Below are 23304 nucleotides of genomic sequence, written 5' to 3'. Positions count from 1 at the left end.
GCTCAAGATATTCTACAGATGGTTACCAAGTTCCAACATGCCCAACGTCTCCCAGCCTTCGACTTTTTGAGGTTGCTAGGCCTCATGGCATCCTGCATTTTCCTAGTGCCAGAGGCTCGCCTGAGAATGTGAGCCCTCCAGTGGGCACTGAGGACTCAGTGGTCACAATTCTCAGGGAGAATGACAGATCTTCTTCAGGTTCCCGGCAGGGTGGCTCGAGACCTTCAGTGGTGGGCCTGTCAGGAGAACATTCTGAAAGGAGAACAGTTTTGGCAACCCTGGCCGGAGATAACAGTAGTCACGGATGCCTCACTCACAGGGTGGGGAGCCCACACCAACGACTTGACCATCAGCGGTCGTTGGTCTCCATCGGAGTCCAGACTACACATCAACCTGTTAGAGCTGAGAGCCATCAGACTTGCGCTGAAGGCGTTCCTGCCAGCTGTACAAGGGAAGAACGTCCTGATAATGACGGACAACACGGTGGCCATGCATTACCTCAACAAAAGAGGAGGCGTAGGATCACTTCCCCTGTGCAGAGAGGCGATGCAGCTCTGGTTTTGGGCAATTCAAGAAGGAATCTCTCTATCGGCAGTTCACCTAGCCGGAGAGAAGAACTTGACAGCGGACGCTCTGAGCAGGCAGAACACAGTCTCCCACGAGTGGGAGCTAGCTCAGGAAGTCCTTCAAGAGATCTTCGCCCTTTGGGGAACCCCTCAGGTAGATCTGTTCGCCACCAGCCTAAACAGGAAATGCGACCTGTTCTGCTCAAGGGAATTTCCCCCGAGAGGAGCTCTGGGAGACGCGTTCATAGTGGACTGGGAGTTTCCGCTTCTGTACGCGTTCCCACCGGTCCCTGTCATTCCTCAAATGATCAGGAGGTTGAGAAGATTCCGGCGAACCATGATCCTAATTGCCCCGGATTGGGCCAGGAGAACGTGGTACCCGGACCTTCTAGACTTGTCCATCTGCCCTCCAATTCGACTTCCACTCAGAGAGAACCTACTCTCACAGAAGGGAGGTCAGGTTCTCCATCCAGACATCAAAACCCTCAACCTTCACGCTTGGCTTCTGAAAGGCTGAGGTACAAGGATTGGGACCTCCCTGATGATGATATGGAGGTGTTACTTTCGGCAAGGAGGCCAGCAGCAAAGTCTTTATACCGCTGCCGTTGGAACAGATTTTGCAGCTGGTGTAGAGAACAGAATATCAACCCTTTTTCATGTGGTACACCAATTGTTTTGTCCTTCCTACTATATTTGGCAAATTCAGGCCTTCAAGTTGGCACCATTAAGGGCTATCTCGCAGCGCTATCCATCTTTAAGCGTATTGCAGAAGAACCATCCTATTTCAAATTACCCTTGGTAATACAGTTTCTAAAGGGGTTAACCAATGTTTATCCCCCAAGACCATTCCAAGTTCCCCTATGGGATTTAAACTTAGTACTAACTTTCCTGATGGGTACACCTTTCGAACCTCTCCATTCTTGTTCGTTAAGATTCCTTACCCTTAAAACTGTTTTATTAATAGCACTTACATCTGCTAGAAGGGTGAGCGAATTACAAGCTCTTTCTTGTAAACCCCCTCACACAAAGACAAAGTTGTCCTGCAAGTGAAGCCTAATTTCCTCCCAAAGGTGGTTTCTGAATTCCATATCACTCAGAAGATTACCCTACCATCTTTCTATCCTCCTCCTCACCCGGGGAAAGAGGAAGAGAGGTTACACAGGCTAGACCCTAGGAGGGCTTTAAGTTTTTACATCAGTAGACTAGCCAGGATAAGACAGGCAGACCAGCTGTTTGTAGGTTACGCAGGTCACAAGCTGGGGTTACCAATAACTAAGCAGACCATTTCCAGATGGATCATTCTAGCCATTCTGGAATGTTATAAACTGGCAGGGAAAGAGCCCCCTCAAAACCTTAGGGCTCATTCGACCAGAGGTATTGCAGCTTCATCGGCCCTCAAAAGAGGCGTGCCGGTTAAAGACATATGTGCGGCCACTACATGGTCGTCTGTCCATACCTTTACACGTTTTACAATTTGGATTCCTCCTCCAATCAAGAGACTAGGTTTGGAAGGGCTGTACTGCATTCTATTCATCAATAGAAGACAGCGTGAAGTCAGTACTCCCTCCTCCGATAATAGAATACTGCTATGGGAGCCTATCTAAGATGAGGAATACGTCGGAGGACACAATCCCTTCGAAGAACAAGTTACTTCTTACCTTGTAACGTTCTTTCGACGGGATGTTCCTCCGACGTATTCCTCATCGACCCTCCCATCCATCCCTGCAGTTCTACTTCCCTTGTTGTTGCAGCTTACGCTCCTTCAGGGTGATTAGTTTAGTCCAGAAAGTATTATTGTGGGCTACAAAACGGAACTGAGCAACGGACGCTGCGCGCGGCCTTTATAGGCAGGATGACGTCGACGTCGATACGGCGGCTGTCGAGGGACATCGACTCGGAGGACGTCGACGCGCAGCGCCCTCTAGAGAGAAACATTTTTCCGAGGCCAGCAGAGCTGGAAGGAGATATCAATCTAAGATGAGGAATACGTCAGAGGAACATCCCGTCGAAAGAACGTTACAAGGTAAGAAGTAACTTGTTCTTTGTTACAAAAGATGAATTCTCAATTGTAACTCATTTTCCATCTTATTTATTATACAGTCCCAAATATGCACAGTACTTCCGTTTGTTTCACACAACACAGCCGAAACTGAATGGAAAGAAATTATTCCATTTATCACAGTGTGCGATTTCTTTTTTGAAAGGCTTCAGAGAAACCAATTCTGTTGCAGAGGCTTTTCCGCATGGCTTGCAGTTACATCCATCTTGATAGAAATCAAAGAAAGCGTTCTGGCCGTTCTGGTTTCTGTCAAGTACTCTGAGCTTTGCACTGCCCTCTGCTCTCAACCTTTGCATAAATATACGCAGGAAAATAGTAAAGCTGTCGTATTTACAAGATTTTATTTCGTAAAAGGGCCTAGTACAACACTTACCTGGAGGCCTAGCCGTAGTGGTGTTAACTGGTCATTGATGGTAGCAAGTGCAAAATGATGCGAGTACCTGGGCATCTACTAGCAGTGCCCGGCAAAAGGCATAGGGCCTCATCATGAGTTGGGTGGTAGCCCTTAAATGCGCGGTAACGCTATTACCGCCGCATTTAAGGGTCCACCCAAACATGAGTCTAGCAGCATTTACCCCAAGCTCCAAGCTGGGGATAAATGCGCAGGAAAAATGCCCATTTGCGGGTGCAATTAGTGCGGCACTATTAGCGTGCGCTAATTGCGCCGAAAATGCCCCATTGGGGAATGGGGAATACCCATTACAGGCCAACCCTTGATCCGGCGCTAATAGTGGCAGTCTGGTGGCGGTAACGCTATTAGCGCGGGCGGTACCCCGGCGGTAATTCTGCTTGCTGTAAATAGTCTATTTTTCTGGTGTAAAAACTTCCAGCGATGTGCTAGAGGTTCTTTAATTGAAATCTTGAGCCTTTTTTTCCACCACCATATTCTTAATGAAGGCCTGTTTTTCTTCCACTTTTGTAGTGCTTTGTAGTCCCATCCTACGTAGAATCCTGTCCCCTTTCAAATGTATTTAGATCATTCGCCAAATGAGCGTAGAAAGCACTTCCGAGCTGTATATTGCAACATTCCAGTGATTGTTATGGCCTGCCATAAAGTGTACTTGTTTTCATCATGCGAAATTGGAAAATAAAGACATTTTTCATGTGTGCCCGCCTGGCCCCATTGATTTTTATTTGGGGTTACGTTTCTGCAGACCACATGGAACAGGCTAGCGATTTGAAAACGTGTACATCTCTACTGGAAAGCTAGAGATTCAGCACACGCCCACGCCTACAACTTAAGAATCTGAGATCTGAGGGGACCGCTCTTTTCATTAATCGGCCAGAAAGATTTTTTTTTCCTTGTTAAGTGCGTTTGGGTAAAAGAATAAACCTTTTGCACTATACAAACAAACATTAACCAACATTAAACAGAGCGGTGAACAAAATCATTAAAGTTCATCTTCAGTTATGCATTTCCATATGAAGTGAAGTGCTCATTTGCTATTCCTTAAATCATGCAACACTCAGAACATAATTAGCACCTATTACGAAAAACTCAATAACATTCTAAAAGACTAGAGCGTCTACATGATAAATATTACATCTAAAAATGGTTGCCTTGACAAGAATAAAGTGGCATGTGCTCTGTGTTTAATGAAGTGCTAGATTAAAATAACACAAAGGCGATTTTTCATATGCAATAAGTGGTTGTGGCGAGATGTTCTGGGGGTGGAGGTTAGGTGCCTTAACTGGTGAGGTTTAGGCTATGTCAGAAATGCTTGAGCCCCATAGGTGCTCTACACCATCACTGTCTTGTGGCCAATGCTGGATTTGACTATTATGGACTTCATTGATTCATGGTGCGTCACCCTCTCTCAACTCTCATGCAGGACTTCCTTTGCATCTTGTACTCATGGTGGCCCTGAATCATGCTGTTCCCATCTTCATCTTGTATCCTGGCTTGCAACATTATGTGTTATTACTGACTTCTGTCATTGTATTCTCTCTCCCCTCTTGCTTCTCCACTCTTTTTGACTGCTTACTCTCTGTTCTCTCCGCCTCTCCCTTTTCATATCTCCTCCCCGTGTCCCGTTCCTTCTATGCCTTTACTCTTTCAGAATTGCCCCTGAACCTAGTATGACAGCAACCTCATCTGTCTCCTCCTCTTACTTGTTCTCCCCACACCCAGCTCCAGCACTATCTGAAATGTCATCCGGCCTAGTACAATAGTCGTTTGTTTTGTTCCTCCCCTCCCTTTCTGCACCCCTCTCCCTCACCTTTTGTTTTTCTCCAGCTTTACCAGAAATGTAGTCAGGCCTAGTAGAGTAGTCGCCTGTCTGTTTCCATTTCCTTCCCACTCTCCCATTCCCTTCCTTATCTATGTCTTCGCTATTGCACTATCTGAAATGTAGTCAGGCCGAGTAGGATAGTTAATTTCACATCCTTACTGTTCATGGCCTGTAAGAATGTCATTGTATTTTCCCTTGTTCCCTCCCTTGATCGAAGCGCATTGAAACGCATTGAAACACATTGTATGTAGGCGCTATATAAATAAACTATCATATCTACATGTAAAACTAGAAAGTAATGGTACATGGTATATGTTTGATTTTCTGGGGTTTCATATCTTGATAGGTGAGACTACATTATTATATGATGTGCATTATTATGATATGTAAAAGATCCATATTGTTGAGGAATGAGCATATGGGGGAGTGCATGCTGGCCACATGCATATTGTGTCCTAGATTAACTTTCTTGACTGACTTGTAGACCGCCGTGCTAAGGATGATGGTTGTAAAGGGCATTGAAGTTACTATACAATGGTATTTGTCTCCACTGTGTGTGTGTGATTGTACACATGTTCATGTGTGTTACAGGAAATACAGGCTGACGCAAGTACAGACAGTGGATTGATCTTCTTGTTCTTGGAGTGGCGGCTGCCGTTGATATTGACTGACAGAGGCCTCTGCAAATGTTGCTCTACAGACCAGTCCAGCAGTGAAGCTGTGCTTGAGTGACCCGTGATACCCATCTCGGCCTGTACTAGCGGCTAAACCCCCTCATCCAGCCATCAACCTCCGTGAACGTGCTAATCTTGTTTCCCCACTGCAGGCTTAAGTTGTCCGTCTTATTCATTGCTAGCTTTCAGTGTCTGGCATCGCACTCCTACTGATAACTTCCCATGGTAGCGTTAGACTCCCCGGCTTACTGCAGTACTAACATCTAGTATCCGCTTGGCAGACTGCACTTCCATTGCTTCCCCCTGCTATCCTTTCCCGCTACTCTCGCATGCCTCGTTCAAAGTCAAAACCATTCTGTCTCTGCATTTACATTCTCTTGCTAGCAATCCCTTCGAGTGGAAAGCATCACCCCAGTCGCAAACTACCCTTACCGTGATCATCTATTACCACGCAGTCATCTATTTTTCTCCCTCTGAAAACACCTGTTACTCTGTGCTTGTCCTTTCCATTCGTTTCCTGCCAATGGCCACACAAAAGAAGCACTTTGTGAATGAATTCAATCCCCATATCACCTGCCACATCTGCAAGGGATACATCATCAAGCCTACCACGGTTACTGAATGCCTGCACACCTGTAAGTACTGTTCGCAAAGACATCCTTTATATGTGATAATGGCACTTTATGACTGTTATATTTGAGGAGGAATGCATTTTCATACTGCATTTGATCTCATGTTTTTGAATTTTGTTCTTTAGATTTAGTGGAAAGTAGTTTACATAGTACAGATTCAAGTGATGTAAATGCATTTTGTTTTTTAGTTAATTTGAAAGGCATTATGTTGTGAGCTATGATTTCACACATAAATGTTGTGCCATGTAAGTGAACAGGGTGCTGCTGATACAAGAGACAAGGAGCGGGCACAGATGTTAATAGCCCAAAATGGAGACACAATGGGGGGCATTTTAATAAACTGAACAAGAGATTGGGGGTAAGAGAAAGCACTGCTCACAACCATTAGTTGAATTACTTCAAACCTTTGGTGGCCACCATATTACTTGGAGTCTACCATATAAAACTTTCAAAGGCATCTCCTTTAACCCTTTTCCTGGTGTGGAGTTTGATTTGAATTCCAGACACCGTTCCAATCGGGTAAAATCTGGATCCACAGGTGACGTTGTATGAACACAGTCTAACCATTGGTCTCTGTACTGAAATTACACAGACTTTCTAGTTATGGGAAAACCATGAAGTACAGCAGTGACTCCCACCAGAATCATTTAAAAAAAGCCACCATTCAGTGTGACTCACATAACCAACGGTGCAAGGACACGCACCCACCGGGGTAAATTGGGAACTTGGTGTGCCCTGGCCATGAGAACCATAGGTAATCTCTGGGGCTCGGCCCGTATTGATGTCTCTGACAAGGCCTCAGATGAGGACTCCGCTGGGAAAAAGTCATATTTAACCAGATAGGGGAAATCAAATACTCACTGCCATGGCTGGAGTGCTAAGAGTTTGTTTCTCTCTATTCTCTTCAGTAAAAATGATCACTTTGTCTGTCTGATTCCCACAACGTAGAGGAGTATCCAGTTTGCCAAAAATGCGTTTACAGGTGTATGAAAGACAAGGGGGGGTCATTCCGAGTTCGGAGGTAGCCATGGTGCTATTGTACTCCGGTAAATCCCCATTCAGAAAACCATTCCCCATTCCCATTCGAGCCCCCATAGGGCTCAATGGGAATGAGGAAGGAGCAAAAAAAAGCGTTATTTGCTCCCTGGTCCCTTAACGGGTCCCGCTAAGAATGGCTGGTCAGACCAGCCGTTCCTGGTGGGACCCGCTAAGGGACCTCGGAATGTGGCGGTAGGCGGTTAACGGCACCGGCATCCTTACCGGTGCTGTTAACCCCTACCGCCATACTCGGAATGAGGCCCACGGTGTCTATCAGATTGAGGGCCAGGCAAGCCATACACTTGGAAGAACATAGGAACCTTCTCCTGGAAGAGCACGATCCAATAACAGATTAAGGGAATTTTCCCTTTTCATGAGGACGAATAGTGACCAGCTCTGACACCGGACACTCTAGGGTCGCTAGGAGTGCCGGCAGCATCACAGCCTCCTTCGTCATCATTCCACGGCGTGGTCTTCAACTTTTTACATTTTTTTAAACTTTATTGTTGAGTGGATTGTGTCCTCCAACATATTCCTCATCTTAGATGTATTCCATCCAGCTTTAGCTGCTTCGGTAAAAAAAATTCGGCACAGGGCAACGTGTGTCGATGTCGTCGAGTCGATGGTCCCTCGAAGGCCTTCGTCGAAGGTGACGTCATTGGGTATACAAGTTGGCCTCAGTTCCGTTTTTCCGCAGTACATGTTGCTTCAGAGCTTCGGTGCTCCTCGAGTTCTGTGACGCAGTGAATATTACTGATATTTATCGATATGTCATCGACGCCGACTACGACCCCGCAATCGGGTTTCAAAAAGTAAATCCTGCGGTTCGAAAATGTCTATCCCGGACCCGCACCGAGAATGTCTGTGGTGTCTCGGGGAAGGCCACGACATGGAGGCCTGTACGAAGTGTCAGGCGATGACAGGGAAGGCCTAGCGAGAGAGGAAGGGAAATCTACAGGTAGGTCGTAAATCCGACCGGAAAGCCTCTAGCGTCAAGTCGAGGTCCCGTGAGGAGAAGTCTCCTCGATGCGAAAGGCATCGGTCCAGGTCCCGGAACAATTCCCATCGATCGTCGTCTTCGACGAAAAAATCGAAGAAAAGACGCCACAGGTCCCCCTCCACCTCGTCCTCGTACGAAGCCCCAAAAAGAATGAAATACCCCACAAAAGATTCTCCCTCCAAAGAGTGGGAAGCATTCAGGGTTAAAATGATGTAGGTGTTCGAAAAAGCGAAGCCTTGGTCCGTGCCTTCTTCGGAAGTCGGCCGGGAGCATCATCGCTCCGACACTCGCTCGCCCTCGAGCCCGGGTGATCGAAGAAGGAAGGATCGAGAACCTTCCAGGACGCTGAGCGAGAAAGACCGCTCGAGTCGAGTAGACCGCTCGAGGTCACCTACGCCGTCCGAAACCCAACGCACCTCAAAGGGCAAATATTCAAAGAGCGCCTCAACGCCCTCGAAGCTGGCTCCGTCGACGACCACTATTCCGTCGGTGCCATCGACGCCTTTGTTGACGTCGACCCCGAAGCCCTCAGTGCCAAAGTTTCCAAAGGCTCCAGTTCAGCCAATTCAGCCTAAAAGGCCTTCAGGGTCCACTAACACACCTCTCCCACCTCTCCCAGAAAAGGTTTTTAAACCTCTTCCTAGGAAGGAATTTTTCAAGTCCCTGATCTCAATTTTTGAGGAACAGGAGAGTTCTCCAGCATGGGGTCTGGCATGGATTCACATGCTTATGAATATTCCCCGTCGTCAGGCCGGGAATCCTCAATATAGAAAAAATCAGTATCAGTTTCGTTTCTGATCTGTCTTTCTCAGTAGTAAGCAATCACTGGTCTCTGGGTCATACTGCCCCCATCCAATGACTGCCCTCTCCCTAAGACCCGCCCCTGGCAGCCATCCTTTTTACCGCACGTTCAAGTGTTGGGAGTCCGCGTGCTTAGCTCTCGAGCTTTTGCTGCGTTTGCGTGCTTTTTTCAGGAGATTTTTTCGGTTAAATAGAGCCTCAAGCTCCAACGTTTCTACTTCCGATCAACGGGGATCCGTTTCGGAGTTTCTACGCCCCTCAAGGGTGAAGATTTCGTCGAGTTACGCTTTTCGAGGATTCCAGAAATTCCGAGGCCTACCCCAGACATGGCCCAGGAGAAAGGGAGCTCGACGCCCGGGAAGCTGTTCAGGACCTGCCCTGGATGCCAGCTTCAGAACGTTTTCAAGGAGGACGAGCATTCATTATGCCTCTACTGTCTCCATGAGGACAAGACGCACAAGGAAAAGGACTGCGCGCTTTGTGGGAACATGTCGGAGCGGACCATGAAGGATTGCCACCTCTGTCTCACCAACTGGCTCGAAGGTAAGAGCCCGCCAGGCGAGAAGAAGAAAAAGAAGTCCGAGCGGTCTTATAAGTCCTTTGAGGGTGCTCCGGCGACGGGGGCCCAACAAAAGGCTAAGCACCGCGAGTCCTCGGGCTCCTTGGCTGCCAGGCAGGGCGCATCCTCCCCGGCGCCATCGACCACGAGCCAACGCTCTGGCTCGGGTAAGAGGAAGTCCGAGAACCCGGCGAAGCTTCTGGAGAGGCCCCGGTCGATCTCGAAGATTCCGGCAGAGGGGGAGCGAGGATCGGACCCTCCCCCCAAGGTGAAGGCCCCAGGCGTACAGAAGGTGACGTTGGCCTTAATTCACCCTGCTAAGACCTCGATTGAGGATGTCGCCACGGCCCTGGCTCAGCCTGTGGAGGCTACACCAGTGGAGGCGCCCTCAGGTACCAGAGTCTCGCTGCCACCACGGAGGGAGTCGTCTTTCAGGCCCATCGAGAAGACCCCCACGAAGTCCTCATTGGAAAGGGTGGGGGAGGGGTTGGTGACAGTCGTGGATACGGACACGATCTCTGAAGAGGAGCTCATCCAAGTCGTGGAGGAGGCCCAGCCCATCGGGAGGGATCCCGACGAGGGCGACGGTGACGCAGACAAGGCTCCTCAAGAGCCCTCGCTCCCGTCGTTTCCGGCGCCGCAGGACACCTCGGCGGCCATTTTGTCAGCCATCCAGTCCTTATGCTCGGAGATAAGGACTAGGTTGCCCCTTCCCCTGACGGAGGTACCTGAGCCAGACCCAACGGAGGAACCGGAGCCAGGACCTTCGGAGAGTCCACCACTTAAGAGGAGGAGGACGCATCCTAGGCCTCCTCTCCCGCCTCTGCGGCCTTCTCTGCCTTCCCCCCGGTCCACTACCCACGGGGATGATACAGGCATGGACACGACTACGATGGGTACGGATGACGACGGAGGCGACGACGGGACGTGTCCCCCGTCGCCCCCCGCCCGGGCGTCCCCGCCCGACGAGATTGGATCCTTCCATGCTATGATTTCCAGGGCATCCGAGCTCTTCCAGCTCTGCCCCGAAGAAAAGAAGAAGGAGGGGTTCCTTTACCAGCAGCGCAAGGCTAAAAGGAAGACGGTCCTCGCCGTACCGCTTCTTGATGACATCTGGGAGGGGGGCTCGCCCTCCTCAAGAACCCTGCCACGGCTCCTGCGAAGAGGGACCGGTATGAGAAGAAGTACCGGGTCCCCGACTCTGCCCCCTTGTGCCTTAGGGCGCAACCTACCCCGGACTCGGTCGTTTCAGCGGCGGCCAAGAAGAAAGCGGGGGGGGCATCGGCCTCGACTTCAACCTCCCCTCCGGACGGCAAGGGTAGGAAGCTGGATGCGATGGGACGACGGGTCATCTCATCTGCAGCGACGACCATCAAGGCGGCCAACGCCCTGGCCATCGTAGCCCGCTACGACAGGGAGTTGTGGTTCAAGATCGCCCCTCTGTTGGACTTCCTTCCGGATGCCAAGTGGGCTGAGGCCCTGGAAATCTTCCCGGAAGGTGAGATTGCCTCGGACCACGCCATTACGGTGGCTACGGACATCGCCGACACTGGTTTCCATCAGTTGGGCAACAGCGTTTGCCTGAGACGACGAGGGTGGCTCAAGGCGACGGATTTCCGCCAGGACGTTCAGACCAAGGTTTTGGACATGCCTTTCGATGGGAACAACCTTTTTGGCAAGGCGGTTGATGAATCCCTTCAGGCGATCAAGACAGACACGGAGACGGCCCGTGCATTGGGTGTGCTCCAACAGCGACGGCCGTCCTTTCGGATCTCCGGGAGTAGACAGGGTGCGTCCAAGGGAGCCGGCAGCAGCTCCTCTACGTACCGTCAAGTGGCAAGGTCTTCGTCGCAGGAGGCCTACAGGGGATGCGGCAAGTCAGGTGGATCCCGCCGTCGTCGCCAAGGTGGTCAAGGAGGCAAAGCGGCCTCCAAGCAAGATTGAACCGACCGTCGGGTCGGGCCCCCACCGAAGCACCCCGGTGGGAGGCCGGCTGACGAAGTTCGTCAGCGTGTGGGAGTCCATCTCCACCGACCGTTGGGTGCTGGACGCCCTGGCCCTGGGGCACGCCCTCGAGTTCCAGAAGAGGTGCCCCCACATTCCTCCCGTGGCCAGGAAGGAAAATCACGTCCCTCAACTGCTGTTGGAAGTAAGGGCGATGCTCAGGAAAGGTGCCATCGAGCTCATCCCGAAGAGGCTTCGGGGCTTCGGAGTTTACTCAAGATACTTCCTCGTGAAGAAGAAGACAGGAGGATGGTGTCCCATCCCGGACCTGCGACGACTAAACAAATACTTCAAGGCACAGAAGTTCCGGATGGTCAACCTAAAGCACGTGCTGGGACAGCTGGAGGAGGGCGATTTCCTGTCGTCGTTGAACTTGGAGGATGCTTACTTCCACATCCCTATTCTAAATAGACACCGAAAGTTCCTCAGGTTCGTGGTCAAAGGGCAGCACTACCAGTTCAAGGCCCTCCTGTTCGGATTAAAATCGGCGCCCAGGGTGTTCACCAAGTGCCTAGCACCGGTGGCGGCGCGGCTGCGCCTGCAGGGGATCCACGTCTACCCCTACCTGGACGACTGGCTCATACGGGCAAGGACAAGGGAGCTCGCCGTGGAACACACTGCGAAGACCGTCCAGCTGCTCACGGACCTGGGGTTCTCCATCAACTTTCCAAAATCCCACCTGGTCCCGTCGCAAGTCGCCCTGTTTCTGGGAGCACAGCTCGACACAGTGGCGCGGCGGGCCTCACCGTCGGGGAAAGGATAAGGACCATCCTAGGAAAGGTGCAACGTCTGCTGGCCACGGACGTGGTCAGAGCGAGGTCTATCAAGTCCCTCCTCGGGATGATGTCCTCCTGCATTTATCTGGTGCGCCACTGCAGACTTCGGATGCGACCCTTGCAAGAATTCCTCGACGCCCACTGGATCCAGACGATGGGCAGCTTCGAGGACAGGATCCCGCTCGACGAAGCGTTCCGTCAGGCGATACGATGGTGGGGTGTCCGCGCTCATCTGGCAGCGGGAACAGGTTTCCTAGCCCCGGCCCACCAGGTGACGGTGACGACGGATGCCTCCCTGGAAGGTTGGGGAGCGCACACCGGGGGTCTCCACGCGAGAGGCCTTTGGCTCCCGGAGGCGAAGACTCTCCACATCAACATCTTGGAGCTCTGTGCAGTGTTCTGGGCCCTCGGGTCCTTCCTTCCGTCCCTCAAGGGCAAGGTGGTGAGGATCTTCACCGACAACACCACCACAATGTTTTACATTCGGAAGCAGGGCGGAACCGGATTCCCTGCCCTATCCAAGGAAGCCCAGGATCTGTGGCTTTGGGCCGTCGCCGAAGGGATGTTTCTGGTACCCTTTCATCTGGCAGGGATAAAAAACACCATCACCGACTCACTCAGCAGGGAGCTGCGCTCGTGCCACGAGTGGGAACTGCGCCAAGATCAAGTGGATCGACTCTTCCGACGATGGGGCAAACCCCAGATCAATCTCTTCGTGACGGCGGCGAACTCCAAGTGCCGGAGGTTCGCCAGCAGGTTTCCCCGACCGAGGAGCATGGGCGATGCTTTCTCGTTCCCCTGGGACGGCCTGTTCCTTTATGCATTCCCGCTGTTGCCATTGCTACTCCGGCTCGTCAACCAGCTCAAGAGGTCCCAGTGCAGGATGATCCTCGTCGCACCAGCGTGGCCGAGGCAGATCTGGTTCCCGGACCTTCTGGACTTGTCAGCGTCCACACCAGTCAAGCTGCCGACGGACGCGGATCTTCTCTCCAGAGAAGGAGGCGCCATTCTTCATCACGAACCAGAGTCGCTGAACTTGCAGGCCTGGCTCCTGCAGCACTAGAGTTTGGAGGATACGACATCCCGGCCGACTGCAGAGAGGTTCTTGCAAAGGCCAGGGCACCCTCGACTCTCAAGTGCTACGGACATAAATGGAAGAGGTTCTCTGTCTGGTGCCGTGCACAGAAGATTAACCCTCTGCGGATTACGGCCCCTCAAGTATTGCCGTAGCTACTGTCTTTGGCCAAGGCTGGCCTATCTCACGCTTCCATCAACGTACATCTGGCTGCCGTCTCACGTTACACCAGAACTACAGGACGGGCGTCCTTGTGGTCTCATCGTCTGGTGAAGGAATTTATGAAAGGACTGTTCCGATCGTTCCCGCCGGTGAAGGCCCCGGCGTGGGAGCTCAACGTGCTGCTAACTAGGCTCACGGGGGCCCCATTCGAGCCTATGCATTCAGTGCCGTTGAAGTTTCTGTCGTGGAAGACAGCATTCCCTGTGGCCATCACCTCTGCACGACGAGTGGGAGTGATCCAGGCCCTGTCTTGCAAGCCTCCATACTTGACTTTTCACGACACGAGGGTGGTGCTGAGGACGCACCCCTCCTTCATGCCCAAGGTGCCGTCGGACTTCCACGTCAACGAGCCCTTGGTGTTGCCAGTTTTCTTCCCGTCGCCTTTGTCGCCGGTTGAGAGGACTTTGCACTCACTTAATGTAGCTAGAGCGCTGAAGTTCTACGTGGAACGCACGAAGAGTTTTCGGAAGACATCACAGCTGTTTGTGAACTTTGGACCTGTGAATCAAGGGAAGGCTCTCTCGAAGACTTCCATTTCCAGATGGCTCTCCGGCTGCATCATGCACTGTCACCGGTTGGCAATCCGACCGTTGCCAGGCCGTCCGAGGGCCCATTCGACCAGAGCGATCGCTGCTACTACGGCGTTCCTGTCTGGTGTGAGCCTGCTCGACATCTGCAGGGATGCTACGTGGAGGTCGACGCACAACTTCACGAGATTCTACTGCGTCGACCGGGATTCCAGGGAGGAGTCCAGAGTCGGCCAGGCAGTGCTGCGCAACCTGTTCGCCTAAGGTGAGCCTGGTGAGGAGGTAAGAGTTGCTTAATGTTGAGTTGTTGTATTGCTTGATATTGAGCCTTTTGCCACCTCCCGTGCTTGTGCATGTGTATACTGCTATGTATTCTTATATTCATGAGCATGTGAATCCATGCCAGACCCCATGCTGGAGAAGGAACAAGTTACTTACCTGTAACTGTTCTTCTCCAGCATGGGTCTGGCATGGATTCACATGCGAACCCTCCCGCCTACCCCTCTGCGGCTCTTCACTTGGTCATACTGCCACTTCACGTGCTACCAAATCTGAGGATGGCTGCCAGGGGCAGGGCTTAGGGAGAGGGCAGTCATTGGCTGGGGGCAGTATGACCCAGAGACCAGTGATTGGTTACTACTGAGAAAGACAGATCAGAAACAAAACTGATACTGATTTTTTCTATACCGAGGATTCCCGGCCTGACGACAGGGAATATTCATGAGCATGTGAATCCATGCCAGACCCATGCTGGAGAACAACAGTTACAGGTAAGTAACTTGTTCCATCTAATGAGGAGAATGCACCCTTTGGACTGGAATATGGTACCCCAAATGTCCCAGAATGCCTGATTTCTGAAGAAAGCAGGATGAGGGACCTGGTGGAATTCTTACATAATGCAAGAGGCATTGATACATCTCCTGAAACAGATTTTGGCAGGCCAGAACCAGGAGAGCATGCCAGTCCCTCATACCGTCAATTAATGACAAAAGTGGTCGATTATTTAGGATGGGCTAGACCACCAACCCAATTCATCCAGGATGATTTGACCGATATATTGGACCATGGTCCCACCGAAGATCCAATCCTACCCTTCCATGTAGCCTTGCTAAACAGGTTGGCCAAGAATTGGGAGACTCCGGATTCTATTACTCCAGTGAATAAATCTCTTACTTCAAAATACCACCCTGCCAGTAGCGACCCCAGCTATCTGTCTAAACATCCCACTCCCGAGAGTCTGGTGTTCCAGGCAGCCACAGCTTCAAATAAAATGGCGCACCCTTCTATCCCTACGGACAGGGACGATAAGCGTGTGGATGGCTGTGCATGCAAGGTATTTTCAGCTGGGAGTATGGCGTTAAAATCAGCCAACTCCACATGTGCCTTGGCAAAGTATCCGTATACGCTGTGGGAGGGCATTGCAATGGCGGCAGAGCACATACCAAAAGGGTATGAAAGGGAAGGATTCCTAGCCATTGTTAGAGATGGAAAGGAGGCCATGCAGGAATCCCTTCAATCTGGATTGGACACTGCAGGTAGTGTGAGCAGGTCTGTGGGTACTAGCACGGTAATACGCAGATTTGCGTGGTTACGGAAGTCAGGTTTCGCACCAGACGTACAGAACCGCCTTCTGAGCATGCCCTTTGACGGGTCTCACCTTTTTGGCAGCAAGGCTGACGAGATCCTTTAGAGGTTGCAGACCTTAAAAGCAGCTGCCAAGTCTTTAGGAGCTGCTATTAGGCAACCTCAGCCTTTTCGTGCGCCAGGACAATCTTGGAGGGGACGATCCTATCGTTACTACTCCTCATATGGAAAGGCGAGAGGAATGGCCAGTCAAAGGGGCCAGAGAAAGGCCACTCGTGGTGGACGAGGAAAACATGCAAAGCCAGCTCCAACTGCAGCCTCTTTGCCATGAGCGGCCGCAGCAACCTCCACAAAACCACTTTGAGGACTTGCATCACAAGACACCTGTGGGAGGCAGGCTGTCACAATATCTGCAAAAATGGCGAGCCATTACTTCAGATGCTTGGGCTCTAGAAATAATAGCCCAAGGTTACTGCCTTCCTTTTCTAATGCAACCTCAAAACAATCCACCAGGGAGACACCCTTTTAAGTTTTCAGACCCGCTCCTACAGCGGGAAGTTCTAACCCTGCTGGAGAAAGGTGCTATAGAGCCAGTACCTCTAGCGGAGAGAAACAAGGGATGGTACTCCCTGTACGGGGGAGGACGGGGGACTGAGACCCATCTTGGACTTAAGAAACTTGAACAAGTTCCTCAGGAAGGACAAGTTCAAGATGGTCACTCTTTCTCAGATCCTTCAGGCTCTTCAACTTCAGGATTGGTTGGTGTCATTGGACCTCCTGGATACTTATTTTCATGTGCCAATTCATCTCAAGCACAGAAAATACCTGAGGTTCGTAGTTGGCGACTCACACTATCAGTTTTGAGTCCTGCCATTCAGATTGACCTCTGCCCCGAGGGTCTTCACCAGGTTAATGGTAGTGGTGGCAGCGCACCTTAGGAGAGGGGGGATTCACGTCTACCCCTACCTGGACGATTGGTTGATCAGGGCACGTTCTGCCGAACAAGCACTGGATCATCTGAAAGTCACCTGCCACTTCCTCCACAAACTGGGCTTCTCCCCCAATTTCCAATTTCAAGAAGTCACAAATGACACCTTCCCAACAGCTCCAGTACATAGGGGCTGTATTAGACACATCCTTGGGAAAGAGCTTGCCTCCCAAGTCGAGGGCTCAAGACATTCTTCAGATGGTTTCCAAATTCCAAAATGCCCAAAATCTCCAGGCCTACGACTTCTTAAGGTTGCTCGGCCTCATGGCATCCTGCATCTTCCTAGTGCCAGAGGCACGCCTGAGGATGAGATCCCTTCAATGGGCTCTAAAGACTCAAGGGTCCCAGTTCTCAGGTCAAATGACGGATTTTCTCCAGATTCCGAACAAAGTTCGGCAGGATATTCTGTGGTGGACTTGCACAGAGAAAAAAAGGAGAGCATTTTTGGCAACCATGGCTGGAGATTACAGTAGTGACGGACGCCTCACCCATGGGGTGGGGAGCTCATGCCAACGATCTGACAATCAGCGGTCGCTGGTCTCCATCGGAGTCCCAACTACACATCAACCTTTTAGAGCTGAGAGCAATTAGACTAGCGCTGAAGGCTCATCTGTCAGAGGAAGAAATGTCTTGATAATGACGGACAACACAGTGGCCATGCATTATCTAAACAAAAGAGGAGGTGTAGGGTTACTACCTCTGTGCAAAGAGGCAATGCAGCTCTGGTATTGGGCAATTCAAGAAGGAATCTCCTTAACAGCAGTTCATCTAGCCGGGAGGAGAATATGACGGCAGACGCTCTGAGCAGGCAGAGCACGGTATCCCACGAGTGGGAACTGGCTCAGGAAGTCATTCAAGAGATCTTCGCCCTTTGGGGAACCCTTCAAGTAGACCTATTTGCGACTGGAATCAACCGGAAGTGCGAAAGATATTGCTCAAGGGAATTTCCCCCGAGAGGACCCCTAGGGGACGCGTTCGTGGTGGAATGGAACTTCCCACTATTATACGCGTTCCCTCCGATTCCCGTCATTCCTTAGGTCATCAGGAGACTGAGACGTCTCGGAAACCGCATGATCCTAATAGCCCCGGATTGGGCCTGGAGAACATGGTACCCAGACCTTCTAGACATGTCCATCTGTCCCCCAGTACGTCTTCCTCAAAGAGAGGACCTTCTCTCACAAATGGAGGGTCAGGTTCTCCATCCAGAGGTCAAGATTCTCAACCTTTACGCTTGGTATCTGAAAGGCTGAGATACAAGGATTGGGACCTTCCAGGTGACGTCATGGAGGTGTTGCTTCCGGCAAGAAGACCAGCAACAAAATCTCTATACCGTTGGAAAAAGTTTTGCAACTGGTGCAGAGAAAAGAATGTTGATCCTTTTCTATGTTCTATTCCAGAAGTACTGTCCTTCCTCTTGTCCCTAGCACATTGAGGTCTAAATGTTGGGATCATTAAAGGTTATCTTGCAGCGCTTTTCATCTTCATTCTTAAAAGGACTCAACAAAGTGTTTCCTCCTTATCCTTTCCAAGTACCAATTTGGGATCTTAATCAGGTTCTAAAATTCTTAATGTGTGCCCCTTTTAAACCCTTGCACACTTGTCCATTAAGATTACTGACATGGAAACTGCTTTCCTAGTTGCTTTAAAATCTGCAAGAAGAGTGAGCGAATTGCAGGCACTGTCTTCTGGGCCACCCTATACTGTGTTCCACAGGGACAAAGTGGTATTGAGGGTGAAACCCTCATTTTTACCTAAAGTTGTGTCTGATTTTCATTAAAATCAGAAAATAGTTCTACCCGCATTCTACCCTCCATCTCATCCTAGTAAGGAGGAGGATAGATTGCACAGGTTGGACCCGAGAAGAGCTCTAAGCTTTTACATTTCTAGGCTTTCCAAGCTTAGAGTGGATAATCAACTTTTCATTGGCCTACAGCGGAAGGAAATTGGGTCAATCGATGTCAAAACAAAACATATCACGTTGGATTGTGCTTTGCATTTCAGAATGCTACAGATTAGCAGAGAAAGACCCACCAGAAGGCTTAAGGGCCCATTCCACCAGAGGCATCGCCTCTTCGACAGCCCTTCAAAGAGGTGTTCCCATAAAATTAATTTGTGAAGCAGCAACTTGATCTTTGCTGCATACTTTTCCAAGATTCTGTACCCAGTCTACGGAGCTGAATTTTGGTAAAGCAGTACTATATTCAGCCATTTAAGGGTATCAAAAAATCTACTCCCTCCTCCAGAAAATTGTCCATATTGCTTTGGGAGTCTATCTAAGATGAGGACACAACTGGTAACATTCTTTTGATTGGATGTTCCTCCAACGTATTCCTCATCACCCTCCCAGCCTACCCCTCTGTAGATTTTTCCGGGTTATTGCCATTTCAACTCTCGCAAGGCTGATACCTGACTACCGGCTCAATCTACACAGTAGAACAAGAGGGAGGGGGAAAAACAGAACTGAGCCCAACGGGCGCCACGCGTGCTACTTGTATACCCGATGACGTCACCCTCGACGGAAGCCTTCGAGGGACCATCGACTCGACGACATTGACGCACGGCACCCTCTGCTGAATGTTTTTTTCCGAAGCAGCTAAAGCTGGATGGAATACATCTAAGATGAGGAATACGTTGGAGGAACATCTAATCGAAAGAACGTTACCAGTTGGTAAGTAACTTGTTCTTCTTGACGATTACTGCATATTACACAGTAAAAAATAGGAAGCATCTCGTAATTTGGTGCACAACTACGTACACTTCGTATAGATCACATTATTACAGCTTTCAGAGCACAGGGTCCCCTCTGTATTTCCAGGATGACCCTTGTTGTTCCGCTAAGTAGCGGCGGAATGGGGCCCATATGTCTTTGGGTCCATTTGTGGGCGAGACTGTCGTGATGTAGCCCTCTTCACATTCATTGATATAGGTCAGGTCTCTAATTGATGCCTGTACAGTTAGGGCAGACCTTGCTTTCCAATTTCTTAGTTTTGGGACTACACAGGCCACATTAAATAGTCGACGTGTCTTAATAGGTACCTTACCTATATCGCCCAGCAGATATTTCAATGGGGTGGTGGAAATGTGGATGTCTATATATATATTTAAGAGGTGTCCAGTTAAAGTTTCGAATGCAAACGCTCGAATTCAAAAAGGATCGAGTCAATAGGCCCGAAAACAAAAGGGTTTAATTTTTTTTTTTTACATGTATATTTTTTGGGGGCTTTTGTATAGATAAAACAAGTGTTTTTTACAAGAAAAACAGGGGGTTGGGAGGGTACTGGGGGGGTACCCCCCCAAAAAAAAAAAATAACAAAAAAAAAAATGTCAACCCGTTTTTCAGTGCAATTGACTCATCCTTTTGGCATTCGAGCATTTGTATTTGCAACTTTGACCTATAACCTATTTAAGAGTGTCTTCCACTCCCACCCAGAACATGAGAATGGGTGGGCAAGACCAGTACATGTGGAATGAGTCAGCCTACGTAGCCTGACACTTTGGACAGCGGGCCTGTTTGTTCTAGTGGAATTTCACCATTTTCTTTGGGGTAAAATGGAGGTGATTCAGGACTTTAAATAGTATTAGTCTCAGGTTCGCATTGAGGGAAACTGTTTTCGTGAGTTGCAATAACAGGTCCATTGTGTATCTTCTAGTGCCGTACCCAGATCTCTCTCCCATGTTGCTTTCATGCCGTTCTCCGAGGGGGAATGGGACTGTGTAGTTTTATATGGCGTAGAAGTGCCACCAGTAACCCTGTTCGAGGGAATAATGGCAGTGATGAACGGGTGAGTCTCAGGCTCAGAGGGAAAGAAGGGCCACCGGTGTCTGAAAGCCGCTTTCATCCGATGATACCGTAGTGCAATGATGGGTCAGTGACCCATTTTAGCCTGGACTTCCCCCAGCGTCACAAATGTACTGTTGGGGAACATGTCCCCCATAGTCAGTTTGCTTCATGTTCTTTGTAGTGTTATGTCATAGGAGTGGGCGATACCATGGTAATGACAGAGAGGGGATGTACCATTATATGGATTGGAAATTACCACCTTCTTAAATAATCTAGACCAGGCCTTCACTGTGCTGGTCATAGGGTCCACCTCATTAATCTTGCCTTATGCCCTAGTGAAAAACACCACACGTAAATAAGTAGGAGAGACTGCATATCTGTCTACTTGTATGTGAGCATATATCTTGGAAATTGTGCCTGTGCAGCGTTATAATAGAGTTCAAAGTCTGGTGCAGAGAGGCCCCCTGAGTCGTACATCTCCTTTAGTTTAGACCAGCTCATTCTGTTCGTACCCCTTCCCCAGACAAAGTTGGACACCAACGAGCGCAGCTTAGTGAAGAAAGCGTTTCCTGGCCATATAGGTATGTTACTGAAAAGGTAAAGTAATTTAGGTACCACTATCATTTTCAGCAATGCTATTTGCCCGTAAGCCGAGACCGGTAATTTGTACCAAACTTTTTGTTTAGTTTCTAGTTGGGAGATGTATGGCTTGTAGTTGGATGAGTAAAGGGTGTGTCTTTTAGTGGCCACTTTCACCCCTAAATATCGGGAGGAACATGAGGACCAACAAAATTCCTTCATTGAATCCGTCTGTTTTGCCCCTCGGCTCAGTGGTATTATTTCAGATTTTGTGGGATTTATTCTATAGCCTGAATATCTGGTCAATTAATTTATGTCTATCATGATGGGGGATAGGTTGACCTCTGGGTCTCTAATGTATAGCAGGGTGTCATTTGCGTACACCGATATTAGTTGAGGGGGTCTACTTATCCGAACACCACGGTCGGAGTTCCTGTAACTTATTAATGCTGCCAGGCCTTTGATGGTGAGAGCAAAATGAGGGGGGAAAATGGGCAGCCCTGCCGTGTACCTCTGTGTAATGGGAATCTGGATGACAGGGTGTGATTTGTTCTGACAGTGGCACAAGGGTCTTTATATAAGAGTTGGATGAAGCTTTGGAACTGGGGTCCAAGTCCCAGCTGACTCATCACAGCAAACATGTATTTCCATGACACTGAATCGAACACCTTCTCGGCGTCGAGGGATACCACAACCACTCTGGCCTTCGTTTCCAGTTGAGATATTATAGCAAAGAGTCTGCGTAAGTTTAGAGAGGTGGATCTAGTTGGGATAAATCCTGATTGGTCGGGATGCACCAATTGGGTCATGTGAGGTAGTAGTCAGTTCGCTATAGCCTTGGCGAACACTTTAGTATCTGAGTTAATTAGTGAAAGGGGGCGATAGGATCAAGACTTGTGGGGGGGCTTATTCAATTTAAGCAGGACAGAAATGACTGCTTCCCTTAATGACGGGGGGAGTGATCCAGTGGCCTTAGCTTCCTCCCACACCGCCAATAGCTTGGGGGGCAGCTCTGACATGTAACGCTTGTAGAGATCTATCGGGAGTCCGTCCAGCCCTGGGGCCTTCCCTGCAGTCAGGTCCTTTATTGCATGTCTGATCTCCTCGATTGTTAGGGGGAGCTCTAATGTCTCACAGGCCTTGTGTGTAAGTCTTGGGAGCGGTATCGAGTTTATGTAATGAGCCAGCTCCTGTTCAGTCACCATGTCCGTATTTTTGTACAGAGATGAGTACAATTCTAAAAATACATCATTAATCGACCGTTGTTCAGTAAAGGTTTTCCCATCCCTCCCGCTTATGCTAGTGATCGGCTAGTAACGTACTTGCTTTGTACCCCTCCCCATACCTCCTGGCCCTGGTAGGGGTAGTCATATACAGGATTTCTTGCTCTGCCAGTCTCTTAAATTTGTCTAGCTGCGCCTGTAGAGGAGCAAGCGTGGCTACCCCGGGCGTCAGGGTATGCGCTTTTTCCAAAGACCGTAGCCTGTGTTCGGACTGCTGCAATTCCATTCTTACAGCCCGTAATGACCCCCATGTGCTAGTGATAACATTTGACCCCACATCCAGACCTTAAAAGATTCCCACACTGTGGCCGTAGACCCCACCGACCCCTTGTTGCGGACAAAATATTCGTTAATGTCAACCCTTAGAGGTTCTAGTATCGTGGTGTCTTGCAAAAGAGTCGGCGGCATCCCCCCCAGCCTGGGGCCGTGATCAGAGCGGGCCTCTAACAGCAACGGGGAATGGTCCAATATAGTGCGTGGGAGAATGGCACAGTCAATTGTGTGGGGGATATATTTGGGCGAAAACAACCAAAAATCAGTATGTGAATTTGAGTCATGGACTGAGGAGTGGAAGGTGAATTCCTCCCCTGAGGATGCATCTCCCTCCAGGCATCAACCGGGGTAACTATGACATGCCTTGAAGGATAAGGTGTGCAGCCTTGGTGTATGCCCGGGGGACCTTGTCCAATAGTGGGTGAAGTATGGTATTGAAATCGCCACCCCATATTACTTTAACGTCGTCCAGCAGGGATATTAGCTCAATTGTAAGTAAAAGTCTGGGTCGTCCATATTTGGACCATAAGTATTGACCTGGATGATGGTTTGACCCAACAAGGACCCCCAGATGATCACATACATCCCATAGTGTCAACTTTGGATTTGGTCACTTGGAATCCTAGGGTATGTTGAATGAGGGTCATGACGT

The 23304-nt window shown here is 49.8% G+C and overlaps 1 protein-coding gene across 2 annotated transcripts in view; it reads left to right on the top strand.

Moving 5' to 3' along the window:
* Window positions 1-23304, top strand: part of PCGF5 (polycomb group ring finger 5) — a 1257849-nt gene that overhangs the window by 172798 nt on the left and 1061747 nt on the right. For both annotated transcript variants that reach the window (XM_069611309.1, XM_069611308.1), the window contains exon 2: window positions 5448-6165. In XM_069611309.1, the coding sequence (XP_069467410.1) occupies window positions 6054-6165 (112 nt within the window). In that variant the 5' untranslated portion in view covers window positions 5448-6053. The remainder of the gene's footprint in view (window positions 1-5447; window positions 6166-23304) is intronic.

The sequence above is a fragment of the Ambystoma mexicanum genome, chromosome 8 (assembly GCF_040938575.1).
Source record: "Ambystoma mexicanum isolate Mex_15411 chromosome 8, UKY_AmexF1_1, whole genome shotgun sequence".
NCBI lineage: Eukaryota > Metazoa > Chordata > Amphibia > Caudata > Ambystomatidae > Ambystoma > Ambystoma mexicanum.
This window is presented reverse-complemented; position numbering and strand designations above follow the sequence as displayed.